The sequence below is a fragment of the Pararge aegeria genome, chromosome 7, assembly GCF_905163445.1.
Source record: "Pararge aegeria chromosome 7, ilParAegt1.1, whole genome shotgun sequence".
NCBI lineage: Eukaryota > Metazoa > Arthropoda > Insecta > Lepidoptera > Nymphalidae > Pararge > Pararge aegeria.
Window position 1 is genome coordinate 1774016 of NC_053186.1, and position 18082 is coordinate 1792097.

Consider the following 18082-nt stretch of genomic DNA (forward strand, 5'->3'; position numbering starts at 1 on the left):
TAAAAAGCTTGTGATATCTCCACTTAATTTTGGTTTAACAGGAAGAAATATTTCTGATTCCTTTTTGTGGAAAGACATTAGATGTTTCCTTAAGCCTGAAGTGTTTCTGTTTTTCATTTTTATTTCAATCTTTTTATGTTGGCACAATTTACACAAGGCAGTTTGGGATGCATGAATTATTTCGAAAAACTCCTCAAATTTGCTTTTGGGTCTTTTAGATCTGTGACTCAAACTCTCGTTACTCGGACTAGAATAATTTGAATCTTCGTCACTCATATTAAATTGTACACGTGATACGTTTTTAGAAAACAACGAAAATTAGTAAAAACAATTATTAAGTTAGAATCGAAGCACAGCTCAATTGGAAATGACTGGAATTAAAATAATTCCTTCATTTATAGTACGTTTCCTTGCTTTTTACCGCGCCGCCTCGCCACGTGCCGGCTCTATGAAAAGGATGCCGCCGCAAATCGAACGATGCCGCGTGCGGCGTACAAACACACACTAAATATTACCTACTTGTACAGACGCGACCCGTGAATAAAATATATGTAAAGAATTAGTGCCAATCACTATTCTTTACATATAAGTGAATGTTTTGGCGTGCATCTATACTAATATTATAAAGCTGAAGAGTTCGTTTGTATGTTTGATGACAGAAGTTTTAAAATAAATAAATAAATCCTGAACGTCACTATACCTCCAAAGTTACTATTCCTCGTGGACGAAGTCGCGGGCATAGCTAGTAAATACTTACTCTCATCATCTCTCTCAGAGATATTCGAACACTTTTTTGCTATTTTTTCTTGTAAAAACTTAAGAAATATAATGACTAAATGTACAATAATAGTACCTAAGTAATTAGTTTAAAACCATATAAGTAATCAATATTATAATTACTTACTAGAATGAATTATTATGACATCTACTACCTATCCTCACCATTTTATCCTAATCATAATACTACTTGCGTGATCAGTATAATGTATTCATTTTCATTCTAAGCACTCTGAAACTTATTTATTCTTTGGAACACCTGTAGGTACTCTTAAAATTCGAAATTATTTTGCATGAATAGTGTCAAATGTTATGATTTCGGCGCGGCGGCAACGATTGTTTTAGATTTCAAAAGAAGCCGCCGGCGCGTGTATCATAACCATGTACTTCCGAAAAGCGGCAAATTTCTTTGAGAAGTAAGTACAAAACCTTTGATGCCGCATTATCAAAGTGCCGATGGTTAAAACATAACTATGCATGCACTCAGTTTGATTTTAATAGATATTTTTTTATTCGCTATGTTTATGGTATTAGTCGTAATGCGCATAGGTCCAGTTTTTCATATTCTTTGATATAGTTTTTTGCGTCTCATAGAATTTCTAAGCGTACCTACCTACCTATACACCGAACTGTTACACCTAACTACTCCGTGAAATAGCGCTAAGTCCTAGCTGCAAGACGCAAGAGTCTTGCAGGCTATGTCTTGTTCTTGCTCAAGTCTTGCACGGTCAGTCTTGGTCTTGGTCTTGCTAAAAATACGCGGTCTTGTTCTTGGTCTTGGTCTTGCAAAAACGCAAGAACAAGACCAAGACTGCAAGACCAAGACTGAATTTGGGCAACACTATTCTCTACCTTTCAAATTCAAATTCAAAAATGTTTTATTCATGTAGACCTTATTACAGGCACTTATGAAGCGTTCATACATTTAACATGTTACACTAATGTTAGTGATGGTGATAAATGCATTCGTAACTTAAAACTAAAGCTAGGAGGGTTCCAAGCGCGCGCTGGTCTAAGAAGAGCCCACGACAAACTTAGCCAGTTTTTTTTTCTACTCATCTCAAGTCATGTGAGTATTGAATAAAAAAAAACGTGTGTGTACTTATGTACACGCGTTAGAAGTACTTCTTTGGCGTAACAAGATAAAAATATTTTCTAAAATTTTATCTTTCGCATTATTCTACGTTTGTAGAAAAAACTACACTAACAATAGAAAAAAGGTAACTATTTAATACATCGAAAGTTTTACTATAACGCATTGTCTAGTTAAATAAAGTTTTTTAATTCATTTTTTAACACAAAAAAAAATTCTACGTAATTAAATAAATGGACATAGTAAATATATTTAAATTCGGAATATGTACTAATAGACTCATTATCGGACAACCAAGTTTCACTCAACATTAAAATTTGAGATTTTTGTAAAATTGAATCAATTAAATCACCGGAATGAGCCCGCCGACTTTGACAATTGAAAGTATACACTGTCAAACCTTAACCGACACCATTAAGTAAAGTATACCTAATGGTGTCGGTTTTTTGTGACGGTGTGCGCGCGCATCGTAAAAATTTACTCTCATAATTTTTCCCTAACGCGCCAAAAGAAGTATAACTTAAAAAAAATGGCTATAATTTCCTTATCTTTTTAACAAAAAATTAGCAAAACTCAGAAAGTCAGTCAGAAATTTTATATTCCCAAATTGCTCTCTGCCGGGAATCGAACCCGGAACCTCCTACTCAAATTCACAGCGGTCACCGTTGCGTAAGGGAGGAATTTTTAGGAATAAATTTTTACACCCAATTGCCAAACGCCTAACACGTTATCCCACGACCATCTTAAACTAGACCATCACTTATTACTAGGTGGAATTGCAGTCAAGAGCTATCTTGTAGCTCAATAAAAAAGAATTAAAAGCTTTATTAAGTTGATTTATTTTTCAAAATTCAATATAAACCCTATTAAAATTTATACCTACATTAAGAATTTTTATCCATCTTTCTGTCGCATACATGTTTTAAGACAATTAAATTTATAACCCAAAGAGATTTATCAACTATATCGTCGTCGTAAAAATCCAAAAAATCGTTAATCCCGAAACACGAGACCATACCGGTCAGACAGACAGACAAAAAAACAAAACGGAAGACAACTCAATTACTTCACACAAATATACTGCAAATAGAACATGTATTTAACAATCTAAAACCAACTTTAATTGCAATTGCATAAGTCATACAATTGCACCAAAAATAACTCATAAGAATTCCTATATTCAATTTACAAAGTTAATTTACTTAAACATATTTATGTTCAACCTTAATTATTTATAAATAAAGACGGTATTGAAATATCAAACACAATAAAATTTAACACAAAAATAAACTCTATTCATTCACTGTTAAAGTCCATGTAAAGTATTGCAAGCAGTCGCACAAGAATCGATGGTTAGTAATAAATTTTTGTTCAAATAAATCCTGCAAATAAAAATAAACTTTGTCTAGTATATTATAAGATTGATTTTCTGTTGTTTGAAAGGCAGTAAAGAGTTGTTTTAATAATGATCGATATGCAAATTTGGACTTTAATCCGGTAATGTAAAGTGCATATTTCATTGCAGGTAATGTGGTTCTATCTTGAAATGTTTTGGTGACATGCGCGTACGACGCGGTTTCGGGATGAATGGAATCGAATTTTTTGTCATATTTTTTTTGGTATAGAGTTGGGTCTCTTCTTTTGGTAACTATGTTTGACTACAAATCATGAGGGTGCGAATCCCAGGTCAGGTCAATAGTTATTGGTTGTTGGGTTTATTTGCTGAGTAATATTCAATAGATACCATCCCGGGATTGAGCAATTGACAACGTCCACCACCGTACCTTGAGGAGCCGTTGGTCCTACAACTGCACTACTAGCCCTAACATGCGATGTCTACTCGTATTGAAACAGTGTGGAAGATCTTACTTTTTATTCCTTTAAAGTATCATGAACGACGCCGGACCGGAGGATGACGACCAGACCTAGCCCTGGCGCTTATAAGCTACATAAATTATTTTTCAGCTGTTTAATGTTAAATAAATAACAATTCCGCTAAGCAAAGTTGTTGCAAAATTAATTATCTTATAGAATTGCAATACACAACTTCTCTTGTCTAAAAAGACGTTATTTATATTTTATTTTTTGCTCCAAATTATTCGCATTCGAAATTCGCTATTACTATACTATATATATATATACTAAATTTAGGTGAATTTAGTATTATTCATCCCCCAGTTTAAGTTAAAATTGTGGATTAAAAGTCGCAACGAGATACCTTCATAATAAACTCAATTCTATAAATATCTTTACACGCAGTCGTCTCCACGGTTTTATCCCGCGCTGGGTGGTCAGACCACCCACCATACATTTGTATGGAATTAGGCGCCACAAACTGTACCACGATACTCTACCACGTTACTTGTACTAGTACATAGTATTTAACTATATTTTAACACTTTCAAAAACAGAGTAAGATATTTCTGACGACCTCCTTGGTGCAGCGTTGTGGTGCTTTATCATTTTATGCCAGGTTTGAAATGCTGTTTTGGGCGTATTTGGAAATATATCTATGGGGATGGCTCGGTGACTAAGTGGAAGGCTACGTAATCAAAAGAAATGAGAAGATCTAAACAGAGGAGGCGGTCGGAGACCAAGGAGGTCGTCAGTAATATCTTATACTGACGACCTCCTTGGTGCAGTGTTGTGGTGTTCTATGCCAGGTTTGATTTGTGGTTTTTGGTGAATCTAGAAATTCATAATTTTAAAGGCATGGCTCGGTGACTAAGTGGGTGGCTACGCGATCAACACAGAAAGAACGAAACCAAAACACAGTATGATATTTCTGACGACTCCTTTGGTGCAGTATTGTAGTCTTTGTACAGGGTGTGAGTGGAGTTGTAGTCTTAACGAGATTGCCCGGATTATCAACGTAGTGGTATAAGAACAGCGAGGATCCATAGATGACGCAGAGTTATTGAAATAGCTCAGTTCGTTTTGAAGCTGCAGTGGCAATGTTGGGAGCACATAAATTAAAGGATCGGTGGACGTTGGGATCCAAAGGAATTGGAATGACGACCCCACGTCGGATAACGAAACGTTATTAGACTCTCCACTAGATGGGCAGAGGATATCCCACCCCGTTCTGATTGTTGCTTTGTGCGTCATGGTATTTAGTCTTGCTTTCCTATAGGGGTCACCCTCAGTTCAAAAGTCTGAACTAAGGAATGCGTGGTTGCACTGTAACTTGAGCTGTAAGCACGATCAGCTGTTCCACCAAACTAGTAGCTTTTGTAGCTATATTCAGATGTCTATTATACGTGTCAAGTAGGGGTAGCAAGCATGCCTCAAATCATCAGTCACTTCTATTTTTTTATAAAGATAGATGAGATAATGGGTAGACTAATAACTTTCTCGTGGTGCGCACGCTAGTCTTACAGGAATTAATACACGCGTCGACACTTTAGCAGAACATTGACTTCAGTCTGCTTGCTTGCTTCAGTTATTCAAATACTAGGGGCTAACTAACTAACGGAGTAATTATCTTTTTAACTATAACTAAATCGTTTTCTGTCATTCCATTGCAATTTAGCGCTTGGTTGCGTCATTTGAAAGTGACGATCAGGACTACAGTCTAAGTGTATCATCAATTGGAATACTCTGCTACTAATAATGCTACAATTCAACTCGCCGCTAAAGAGCTTTTAAAGAACGCAGAAATCTAACGATGCTTTATTGGAGCATCTGCAATCTGATCATGATTGATCGCTTTCAAAAGTTCAGTTAGTTGATCGTTCATTCAATCAGCCATTGAGAAACTGGGTAAAGAAATTCGCATCTCATTTCCTTAATAATCCGTAATTAATCAATCCAAAACCGCTTATCCGATTCCGATGGAATCCTCACTGAACAATCATCCAACGTGCGGCATGCGGGCGGGCCTTTGATACACACCGCTTGTACATTTTAACATGAATTAATCCAATTATAATATAATAATTGCTTGTTTAATTAGTTTTAATGGGCTACCGTTAAATTCCTTTTTTTTTTATTTTGATACGCATGACTAAAATCCCACCTGGGGGGTGAATGATGATACTAAGACTTAATTTACCGATACGTACGAGAAAAATACATAAGAAGTTATTGGCCGACTCATCAACGCAAAGCCAGCCTTTGGATCCTGAAAGCCAAGAAATTCACAGGATTCGTTTATACTGGATAAGGTTTTCCGAAAATTCTGGTTTATATTTCCATAATTTAAAGTTGTTTTATTTCCGTAACCATATTGACACACCTGATGGTAAGTCATGCGGCCGAAGGTGAAGCTCGTTTGCCAAAAAGACGCCTCTTCAATGTATTTGTTTCGGTTCCCATTAGAATCACTAACTTTTAAAACTCGCCAACCCAGAGTTGAATAGCGTGGTGGACTGGTGGTTATTACACCCCTTCTGCTATGGCAGTCCTGCCTGTGCTCAGCAATGAGACGTTAATAGATAAAGGTTTTGGCCATGAGTTTGGTGAAGCTTCCATGCCGGTGCCGTTCCAGCTAAACATTCAAGTTAAAAAGCACAAAATAATCAGTGGCATTCTCGAAATAAAATACTAATTAAATCATTAGATTTATGCAAGAATTTTCATAATACTACCGTAAAAGTAACAGCCAAACGGCCTTATTTCAAAAGTTATTTATCAAAAAAACCATCATGGCGACTCATTAGTGCGGCCACAGATAAAGCGATAAACGTCAAAAAGTTATTTATTATGCTAGCTGTCAATGCATTAGCATACTCGCTAGCTTAATAGAATTAAATTGAATAGTTGTCATATAAAATAGTTAATATTCCAAATGGTTGGTTAACTTGTCTATCCATCTGTCTATATTTTATCTGTGATCGATTTTTTTGCTACCATACTTATTAAACACAAGAAAATATATTGTTAAAACTCTTTTTTGGACGAGAAGCAAAAACAGGTTAATTCATCTTAAACATGTTAATACGTCTTTAATGCAAGTTTAGTACATCTCGTATGAAGCTCGCAAGTGTCCTTTGTGCGAGTCGCATGTGTTATTTATGCAAGTTTAGAACGTCTCGTGTACAGGTCACAAGTGTCTTTTTTGCAAGTTTAGTACGTCTCGTTTACAGGTCACAAGTGTCTGTTTTGCAAGTTTAGTACGTCTCGTATACAGGTCACAAGTGTATTTATGCAAGTTTAGTACTTCTCGTATACAGTCGTAGGCGTGTTTTATGCAGGTTTAGTACTTCTCGTATACCTACAGGTCACAAGTGTCTTTTTTGCAAGTTTAGTACGTCTCGTATACAGGTCAGAAGTGTATTTATGCAAGTTTAGTACGTCTCGTATACATCTCACAAGTGTGTGTCGCTTGTGCATGTTTAGTACTTCTCGTATACCGTCATAGGCGTGTTTTATGCAGGTTTAGTACTTCTCGTATACCTACAGGTCACAAGTGTCTTTTTTGCAAGTTTAGTACGTCTCGTATACTTACATCTCGCAAGTGTGTGTCGCTTGTGCAATTTTAGTACTTCTCGTATACAGTTGTAGGCGTCTTTTATGCAGGTTTAGTACTTCTCGTATAAAGCTCGCAGGTGTCTTTTATGCAAGTTTAGTACCCACGTCTTGTATACAGGTCGCAAGTGTTTTTATGCAAGTTTAGTTTTACTTGTCCACATCTAAGATTTTAAGTTTTTCCAAATTGGCCTACAGCAGATATTCATGAAGTTTGCAGAATTACATATCCATTTTTGTGCGTGAGATATATGGTGATAAATAGGTACAATCTTTTGCTGATAACTAAAGCTACGAGGTTTCCAAAATTGTGAATAAACCAACGACAAACTTAGCCGGATATTTATTCGGTTATCACCATCGAAGTGGGTTAAACAAAGTTGGTTATAAAGCATACTGGAGTTATAACAAAGCGAACAAAGCCTCGGGATTTATCTCGTATGTTTTATGTAGATAGTGATGTTAAATGTTATTTATATTGGTAGCTGTCAATACATTTGCATACTGGCTTGATTTCATGCTGGCTCAATTTAGCCAAGTGTGAGGTACTTACCTTGCCTTGGGTGTAATTTAATGTACTCTGGATGTTCGGATCTCCTTATCACTGAGAGATACTCCGAGCATAGCTCTATTTGTCGACGACTGAGTGACTCGGAGCTATCATAAGAGAGCTATAGGTTTGCGACAATGTTCCGGGCTTTAAGTTATTTTTTCAGTGCCAGCACACAATGTCGCAACATACGAAAGAAAGAGGAATTAAGAAGGCCACGAAAGGGGAGTTTACGTCCATCAGTAAGGTTCCCGCGTCTTATAGTGGTGACATTTAAAATGTTGAAACCGAAAACCTATTAGTTTTTGACAAAACACTGCCATAGTTTTTACTGAAATAAATAAGATATAGCCCTAACATCACATGCAAAATTAAAATCATTTGACTCCTGTCAGTTTATTAAGTACGCGTCGCGTAGCGTAGGTACTATGCGCGTGTCGGTCTTTTATCTTCAATAGGGTTGTCATAAGTGAACACTTAGAATGTTTTGAATTAGTTTGTATTGAAAAATAAATATGCTTCTTTTGATTAAATATTTGTACAGGGTGACTTCTTATGTAATGTGCTTATGCACCCTTCAACAGTAGGTACTTCGTTATTCCGTTACACGTTGTATATAGCTTTTTGCAAGAGCTAGGAAAGCAGGAGCTAGGAGCAGTTGGAGAGTAGAGCGTTCAAACAAACAAACAAAACAAATTCTTCAGCTTTATTATTAGATATAGATTTCGTTATGACCTGTGATACCTTGATCTGTTAAAGCGGGTGAAACCGCAGGGAACAGCGAGTTTGTATTATGCTGATAGCATTGTTGAATGTTATTTATATTGGTAGCTGTCAATACATTTTCATACTGGCTTTATTTTGTCTTGGCTTAATTTAGCAAAGCGTTACCTTGCCGCCACTTGTACTTAACTTTTAACCTTGTGTGTGGCCCGCGCGTCGTATTGTCTGTGAGCTGGCTATAGAGGGGTGTCGTAAGTTTTTGTTTTTATATGGGTCTATAAGTTGAATTTATTTAGAACAGTTTGAAATAAAATTATAAATATAACCTAAAATAAACTATTTAAAAACTAAATAAAATCTAAAACGTCCTCGAAACCACCGCAGCGAGGCACAGTTTCTAAGATGCTGGCAGCATTGCCCCTTTGGATGGCCAAACTAATTTGGTCTATAAGTTGCCTGAAATTTATTTACTTATTAAAAGAACGCCAACAGCTTGTTCACAATACGTCGTTAAGAAAAATTACAAATATTTTGTTGCAAATCAGTGTGACGAGCCACTCAAAGGTCTGCACAGCATTTACTACAAACTGACAGATATTAACACTACAAACTATAATAAAAATACAAAAAGTTAAACAAAACTAATATTACAATAAGAAAAACTAAAAAATAACAAAACAATACCAAAAATTACAATGCAAAAGTGCAGTCCGGATTGCTAAGTGCAGAAATAGCATGTTTAAAATCCTTTGGCCTTTGACAAAATAGATTAATATTATCGATTTAGAGCGGCATTCCTACCCAAATTCGTTCTACCGCTGTTTACATAAAAAGATTTGGGAGTAGCAACTCGCAATAATGGCTCGCAACGGCAATAAAAGAATCAATAAGTAAAAATTTGTACCAAACCCCGAAGTTGGGAAACTGGCGGGTTCACCCCCGTGCTTCCGGTAGCACGTTGATCTGTCGGTCTTGTGTTGATCTTTTTCCAGTCGTGTCGGTTCTATTGGATATAAACAGGCGTTACTTTGCGGAATTCCATGATAAATTATGAAAATTAATCTTAATTTGCGCCACCATTGCGCCAAGGAGGTTGTTAAAATACTACTTAAATATATCGCAGGCTTTTTCCGAGATCCCACATTGTGTACATCGTCATCTTCATATCAACCCTTTACCGGCCCACTACAAAAGAAGGGGTTAAGACCGTATTCCACCACGCTGGCCCAGTGCAGATTGGTATCCTTTGAGAACATTATTGAGAGCTCTCAGGCATGCAGGTTTCCTCACGATGTTTTCCTTCACCGTTGAAGCAAGTGATGTTTTAATTGCTTAATACGCACATAGCTAAGAAAAGTTAGAGGTGCGTGCGAGGATTCCAACTCGGCCCTCCGAAAGTGAAGTCGAGCTCCTACTCACTGGGCTATCGCCGCTCTGGGCTAGAGGTTGAATTACCACAGCTATTTTAACAATTTTTTAACCTACAGAAGGTATCATTAAATTATTTTTTCCAAGAACATTCGAGATCCTTTATACGCTCACTATTGAAGAACATAAAAGCTACGTGATACTAACATGACTTAAGTATTTCTATCATTTATTATTTTTCATTTTTTTTTAACAATGCTTAATGAAAATAGAAAACATTATTAAAAATTTATAAAAAAAACATCCACCCTCCGCTGGCGGGGCTTTTGAACTTTTGAATGCCCAAGCAACCGGCGGTCAGGGCTCCAGAGTGAGGAACCTCCTCACAATACGCGCCGTTTCAAGACTACTGCCTTCTGTATCCGACCCCTTTTCCCGGAGATGACTATTGACTGAAACGACGATCGGAACAATAACGGTCGACTCAACATTCCACATAGCGGTAATCTAGGGAGCAAGGTCCAAGTATTTAGATACCTTATTATTATCTAAAAAAACAACACGGGAAAGCTGACGGCTTCTGCGGGATTTGTAAAATACTGAAATTAACGCAGTCGAAGTCGCAGGTAACAGCTAGTGTTTAGCATGTTAATTTATACATCTGAAGTTCCAGGGTTCGATCCATGGATCGGGCAAACAATTATTGTGAGGTATTTGGTTGTCCTGGTAAAATAACTCGGTATTTTAAATTTGTGGTGTCTCAGTCTACCCCCGTGCCTCAGCGAGCACGTTGAGTCCTCGTGATTCCCAACTCGCAATGAAACTCTTAATGTAAAACCCTCTCTCCTATGTAAGAAGAGTACTGTGCCCAACCGTGAATTAATATGTTGATGATGATAATTAAATTTCGTCAAGATTAGTACAGTGCTTCAGACATAGGTAAAAACAATTATTAAAAAGAGTTTGGAATTGCTTGCATTAAACCTTGTTTGAAAAATTGACATCTCTTTCCTTGCGGACGAAAGCGGAATCACGTGAGCGGAACAGTGGATAAAACTAGTATAGAAGAATAAGTATAGGTTTTAGGTGCGCAAAGAATTAAGATTATTCAAAAAATTTGCGTCTATATAATGTTTAATTAATAAATATAACCGGAAATGACGTCACGGACATTGGCTTCCGTAACCGCCTTTGATCTTTGTAATAGGCCCTTATAAAACATAAACTTTAATAACCCTTAATTGCCGATTTTTATTTATAATTTTTAATTAATAAACTTCCTTTCACAAACGAAATTAAACTCTAAAACTATACATATTAAAACTTCATTTTGTCAATTTATTTTACGGTATGAATCATTTTATTGACAATAGAAAATTATTCTTAAGCGCTACGGATATAAAGTATAAATTTAATTGCAGCTAATTCAAAGAGTTGAAGAAATTTTTCAAATAAGACATTGTAAAATTAATTCCATGATTCGTAAATCGGTAAATCCAAATGGAACTTTATCATAATAGAGAAAGCGTAGCATTTGGCTTGGGTTTGCAATGAGGTTCTTTATCATTGATACTGTTATTAGTTGTATTGGAGGCAAATGTCTTCATTACACAGCTTCGTTGGTGGCATTGACTTGTAAAAACACCCAGCTGTTTTTATTTAGTGATTTCTCGCGTTTTTTTTTTTAAATTTATAGACGAAGAGAGATATAGTTTCAGAACGGCTCTTAATTTTTTGAAGTGAAACTTTTTGTGATCTTATAATTTTTAGACGAGAATAATAATCAATTAGAAGAGTGAAAGTATAATTAATTCTTACATCTGATAGGGAAAAAACACCCAACCAGAAGCTATAGAAAATATATATAAGTATAATATAACTGTCTCAGTTTTTATGCTAGGCATTATTAAATGTAACAAAGTTATGGAATTTGTATAATCAATAAGGGTTGGTATATACCTATATCTATACTTCTACACTTCTTCTTTTATAATTAGGAAAGATTTTTTTTGTTTTCTTGTATCGAATAAGCTCCGAAAGTACTGGACCTATTTCAACCATTTCTTCACCAAAAGATAGCTTAAATATCACGAATTTATTTAAAAAAATATATAAAAAATATATAGGCATATCACCTCTATTTCTTTATAGACGGAGTATCCATAGATTCAGTAACTTTCATCTGAACTGTATTCGGTGATCGCTTCCTCGTTTCCAATAAGTACATTGCACCACAAATATGTAGAGTGCTATTCCGGCTTCCCCGCTACCTATAATTTTTTATCATTTCCGAATATTCTCTGGTCTAGTCTGGTCAGAGGCTTCGGCTATGACGAGATAACTAGTAGTGGATATTAATATGGGTTCCTTCAAATCCAGAATGATAAGGGATCTTATAGACTAGCTCCATCTTAGGCCATTAAATACCTATGGTGAAAATAACAAAAAAGTGCAAACTTTTTCTCTAATACAAAAAAAGAAATAAAAGGCAAAGGCCTTCATGGCTTACAGCCTATTTGGAAGATTATATTTGACCGCGGGAAAAGACAGAAATTCCAAGCGAACAAAGTCGCGGGCATCAACCCCGTGTACTCTATAAGTTAGTATTAGTGTATATTTTAGTGCGTAACTCCGTAACCGGGCCGATGACGTCACAGACCACCCATGGAGTGTGTTTTTTTTTATTTCTCCAACGACTAATTAAGATATTATGTCGGCCTTACAACGTTTTATTGGAACCGGAGAGATTTAAACTTTATATTGATGGCAGATAGGTTTAAGGACAGTCGATATGGCAGGAGTATTTTGGATACTTTCCTGTATGTTTAATGAGTGAGGGAACTAATCAAACCAGGGCATTAAATATGTGCACTTTGTAGATTTGCGGAGGCTCGGCTTTGCTTGCGCGCCTGTATTTCCAATGAGTATACAAATAAGTTGACTCATTATGAAATCATTATAAGTATATCTTTTCTTTTGACGGCCGATTGGCGCAGTTTGCTTTCTGAGCTCAAGGCCGTAGGTTCGATTCCCACTACAAAATGTATGTGTGATGAGCATGAATGTTTTTCAGAGTCTGGGTGTTTATATGTATATTCTAAGTACATATTTATGTATGTTATTCATAACAATAATCATCAGTCATCTTAGTACCCATAACAAAAGCTAAGCTTACTTTGGGGCTAGGTGTGTGTATTGTCGTAGTATATTTATTTATTTACTTATTTCTTTTCTAGCACTTTCTATCTAGGCTGTGCTATATACAGAATTCTATTTTTCCGTTTCCGATGTAAAATAGCCTTTAACTACTCCTGTTCGCAAGTTTTAGAAGTTAATGGAGAAAGTTCCATCCATCCTTGACTGTAGCATAAAAAACTCAATTTTCCTTTGTAAAGTTCTCTTTTGCAACTTTAGAAACAATTTTAACTCGACTTGCACAGCCTTACAGGTTTAACAGCATAAGCGTGTAAAAGTCATATTAATAAATATTTTTAAACATTAGAAGTAAGAATAAACTTACAGTGCAATATACTAGGTTACATAAAATTCATAATTCGTTTAAAGAAGTTGCATACAATTCTACAATAAACTACCAATTGATATCTTGGAGATGTCTCTTAAAAAGTTCAAAGTTTGTATTAAACGTAAGCTTACAGAAAAGTCCTATTATAGTATAAAGGACTACGTAAACGATAAAAAAGCTTGGGTGTAAATTGTTGCTCTAACCAGAATGCTCTTCTAATAATTTAAAATGAAATTGTGAGATGGTGATAACAAAAAAAAACACCCGGCTAACTTTGTTGTGGGCTTCTTCTTGGACCAGGACGCGTTTGGAACCCTCGTAGCTTTAGTTTTAAGTTTACGAATGTGGTTATCGCCATCATCTCACTACCGTGTGGTTCTTATGTACGCATCAAAAGTGCCACCTGTGGGCCTACTTGAATAAAGATATTTTTGACTTTATTAAAATTGGTTCAACCATTGCGAAAATTATTCGGCATTTATTTCATTATCACCGGTTTATTTCTTCTTCTGATTGATTCTATCCCTTCTTCTTATTACTCTTTTCCAAAATCAACAATTTAACATAAATTTTATTGATCACCCTGTTGGTAGCCACCCTCACCAACATAACATAATGTGCCGTATGAATCTTGTGTTGATATTAATGAATCCAGACCGACCCGCGACCCGCGTGGGTGCTGTGTGGTGGGTCGATGCTCTAAAACCCTCTCCGTTATGTAACAGAAGGTCTAATCCCAGCAGTGGGACATTAATAAAGATGACGATGCTGATGATCACTATCCTTTTATAAAATAACGTAACAACTATACAGATTTTAATTTTGTTCTCTCTTTTGTTTCAGGAAGAAGTAAGTACGGGACACGCTCACGGCTGCACTGTGAGAAACAATGAATTAATTAAACGTTTTTTTTTATTTGAAAAAAAACGTTAGTTTTTTTAGGAATAACATTGAAAATTTAATTATTTCATATTTAGTATATTTAACGAATCAAATCAAATCAAATTGCAATCTGTAAATATCGATTTAACGTTGATTTAATCTGGATTTAACGTATAAGTAGGTTTTTAATTTAAAAAAAGTAAAAAAGAAAGTTTTCCGGGACTTATCTATATACAGTATACATTATGACGTATTATTTCCACTTCAACCTTCCGTACAGCAATTTAAGCTAAATGATTTTTATTTTACGAGATCTCTCTCCAATAATTTTTATCGTCATCAAAAGTTTCATAAAAAAATATGGGAAAGTGTGCCAAATCCTACAAAACATTATCTCCTACTAACATTTTTTGCATAAAAGCATTGATCGTTTATTTGACGAAAAAAAAAATGACCACATAATTGTATTTAAATTTTTTTTCCGTAACATAATCACATAATTTTGGGAAAAAATATTAGATAATTTTCGTAGAGTAATATGTCGTATGAAAAAAACAAAACTCTTTTAACTAAAGAAAATGTTTACTAACACATGTAAAATTAACAATTCCTTTAGTTTTTGGCTGGATATTCTAAAAACAGTTGTTGACAAAAACTAACTTCATCTAATTCAATTAACGACTAAATTTTTTACATAATTTTTTGCCTTTTTTTGTAAATCGCGTGAAGGCGTGAGTCTAAGAAATCGTCAAATTAACTTAATATGGATGATAGAAAAAGTGTCCCAAAAAATAAACGTAAGGTCGCTGACCTGGTATCAATCAATCACGAAAACTAGTGGTTTTGTGTTGAGTCATTTTTATTTAGGGATTAGGGATGTCGGTGTGTCAAAAACATCGATATTAGTTAAACGTACCATATCCATTTCAATCAAAAAATAAAATGTGTAGTTATTTATTTTATTATAGGAAGCTAACGTTGCACACAATGGGTTACTTGGTCTTTTATAGGTAGGTAATATAACTTATAACCTAACCCCTATTCACCGCAGTCTAATTCAGTCTTTATTATAAAAATTAAGACATAATTTAACTAAAAACGTTGCGTGTATTCGGGAAGGCAAATTTTAAACCAATTTCTGTCAGTAACATTTGGATTACCTCTATTTAAAGCAATCAATTTAGTTTGGTCAAAAATATTCGGTGTTTTTTCACATGAGTTACTAATATTGAATTAGTAAGCATTTTTAAAACTAAGCGAGTTGCGCCGTGTAGGTTTGTTAACTAGCTGATATTATTATTTATCACCATAAAATATCGAACCATCGATAAAAAATATCGATTTATTGATTTTATGTTGACAATTTCGTAGTTTATGTTATTAAAGTGTTTCGCCTACACTTTGAAAAAGAAAATATTAAATATATGTTTGTAAAATTTGCATGTTCGAATCCTACTGATTGTGCAATTTTGATATTTATTTTATAAATAAATATTTGTAATAGATGTTTTGGTCAGTAGGTACTTACATCTTTATCTAATGTGTCTGCTTCATTTATATTTGCTGCTTGTTTGTTTCTGTTTTAGTCTATTTATTATGTCTTTCTTTAACAAATGTTAATAATTAAAATTGTTTTTTTTTCAAGTATCACAATTAAAATCTTAATGTTACTTCTAAAAATATGAAAAACACTTATTGGTCTTCCCTTATTTCTAATACAATTTTATTTCAGTAATAAATAATAATTAATTACGCATATAACCTTATTTGAGCATGTCTGTTTACTTAGTTATTCTCATAAATAAAACATTTAATAGAAATAAGGGACATTAAATAGAAGGTAATTGTAATTTCTTTCAGAAGCAGTCAACGAGTACCCGTGAGGCGGTCGGTGCAATATTTTGACCAATTTTATAATAAACTAGTAGTGTATGAATTGGTTAAGATATTGCATCGTCCGCTTTATGGGCATGCCTTCAAGGATGCTGTTTTGTTCGGGCTGATTGTGTTGCTATTTCTGTTATGTGTTTTCTTTGTTTTGTGTGTTTTGTATATTGTGTTATTTCCGTTTGTGTTCGCTTTGTTTGTGCTTTGTTTGTGTTGCTCTTTTCTGTATTTTTAAAAGGCTTGTCAGTGTTTTGTTTTCCGTGTATTGGTTTATATGTATGTGTTCTCCTTTGATTTTTTGTAATATCTGTTTTAAAAGTTGTGCGCATTTAAAATCTAAATAGATATAATAACCGATTGCACATATGTTTTAGTGGTTTGTTTGTACTTATTTATTTCTATTATATTTAAAAAATAGGCAGAGATCCTCGATAATTTACGTTTTATATCATATTGTATACAGGGTACTCAATTCACTGCAAACTAGTTTACGAAAATCACAAAAGAAATTTGATTTGATTTGATTCATTAAATATAGTCGCTATGTCGGATTTTTTATTGTACACACATATTGTGTATGTATAGCGCAGACCAAAAATCATACAGGCCGTTTTTAATTATTTATGTATAAAATTCTCCAGCAGGAGTTAGTACCTATGTTGCAAATATTTATATACATTTTTGTGACCTAGGTCCGCGCACAAGAAGGCCTAAGAAACCCCCCGTGGAAGGGAATCAGTCGGACGAGAAACGGCCAAGAACTGCATTTTCTGGACCACAGCTTGCTAGATTAAAGGTAATTAATTAACTAAATATACCTAAGTAGGAACCTTAAGAAAACCAAACCCTAAAAAAAATTACGAGAAGTGATTTTCATTAAGTCTTTCGGCTCTACTTTCGCGTATATTGTTCCGTGTAAGGCCGACTAGTTTTTGTCTTTATTATGAAAAATATTGTATGGATGGAATATGATCAAAAATAATTCTTGTTTTTATGAATATTCTTTGAGTTCGAGTTAGATTTCCTTCAATTGTTCTAAAGATTCTCAGAATACCTATATTTTGGTAGTTTTAACGAGAACGAGAACACAAAATTTTAACCTTAGAATCTAATCAGACTTCAGGACAATAAAATACAAAATGAAATTTCTTTATATATGGCTTTTGTCCACAGCATGAGTTCGCCGAAAACCGCTACCTCACAGAGAGAAGACGACAGGCCCTAGCAGCTGAGCTAGGACTGGCTGAGGCCCAAATCAAGATCTGGTTCCAGAACAAGCGGGCGAAGATAAAGAAGGCCTCAGGTCAACGAAATCCCTTGGCCTTACAGCTGATGGCCCAAGGCCTTTACAACCATAGCACTATACCCTTGACAAAAGAGGAGGAAGAATTAGAAATGAAAGCGAGAGAAAGAGAACAGAGTAGGCAATGAGATTATGTTGTAAAGTGGGAGGGTTATAAATACGGTGATATCAAATGGTCGACCGACAATATATGAGAAGAGTTGAGAATAAAAAAGTTTGAATTCCAGAAGGCGACAATAACGTACATTTGATGTCTAAAACACATGAGGAAAGGAGCTCGTTGCTTTTGACATTTGAAACTTCGTTATTCTAGAACGTAGGTAACTCTTGCTAGAGTTATTCCTCAAGCCATTAAAGTAACGTTGAGGACCTTAAGAGACTAGGGTTGGAAGCCTCTTTTGACCTGTTCCACCAGTGTACTCCAGCGTTATTTGCATGTCTACCTTCTCTGCCTATATATAATCTTAAGACAAGGCTTATAGGGACGATCTACTACGAAAAAGGTAT

At 35.0% G+C, this 18082-nt stretch overlaps 1 protein-coding gene across 1 annotated transcript in view; it reads left to right on the forward strand.

Moving 5' to 3' along the window:
* LOC120625150 (homeobox protein invected-like) overlaps positions 1-17743 on the forward strand; it is a 64937-nt gene extending 47194 nt beyond the window's left edge. Inside the window, exons 3-5 of the mRNA XM_039892114.1 lie at positions 14347-14352; positions 16965-17068; positions 17446-17743. Of these exons, the coding sequence (XP_039748048.1) occupies positions 14347-14352; positions 16965-17068; positions 17446-17703 (368 nt within the window). The 3' untranslated portion in view covers positions 17704-17743. The remainder of the gene's footprint in view (positions 1-14346; positions 14353-16964; positions 17069-17445) is intronic.
* Positions 17744-18082: the final 339 nt, after the last annotated feature.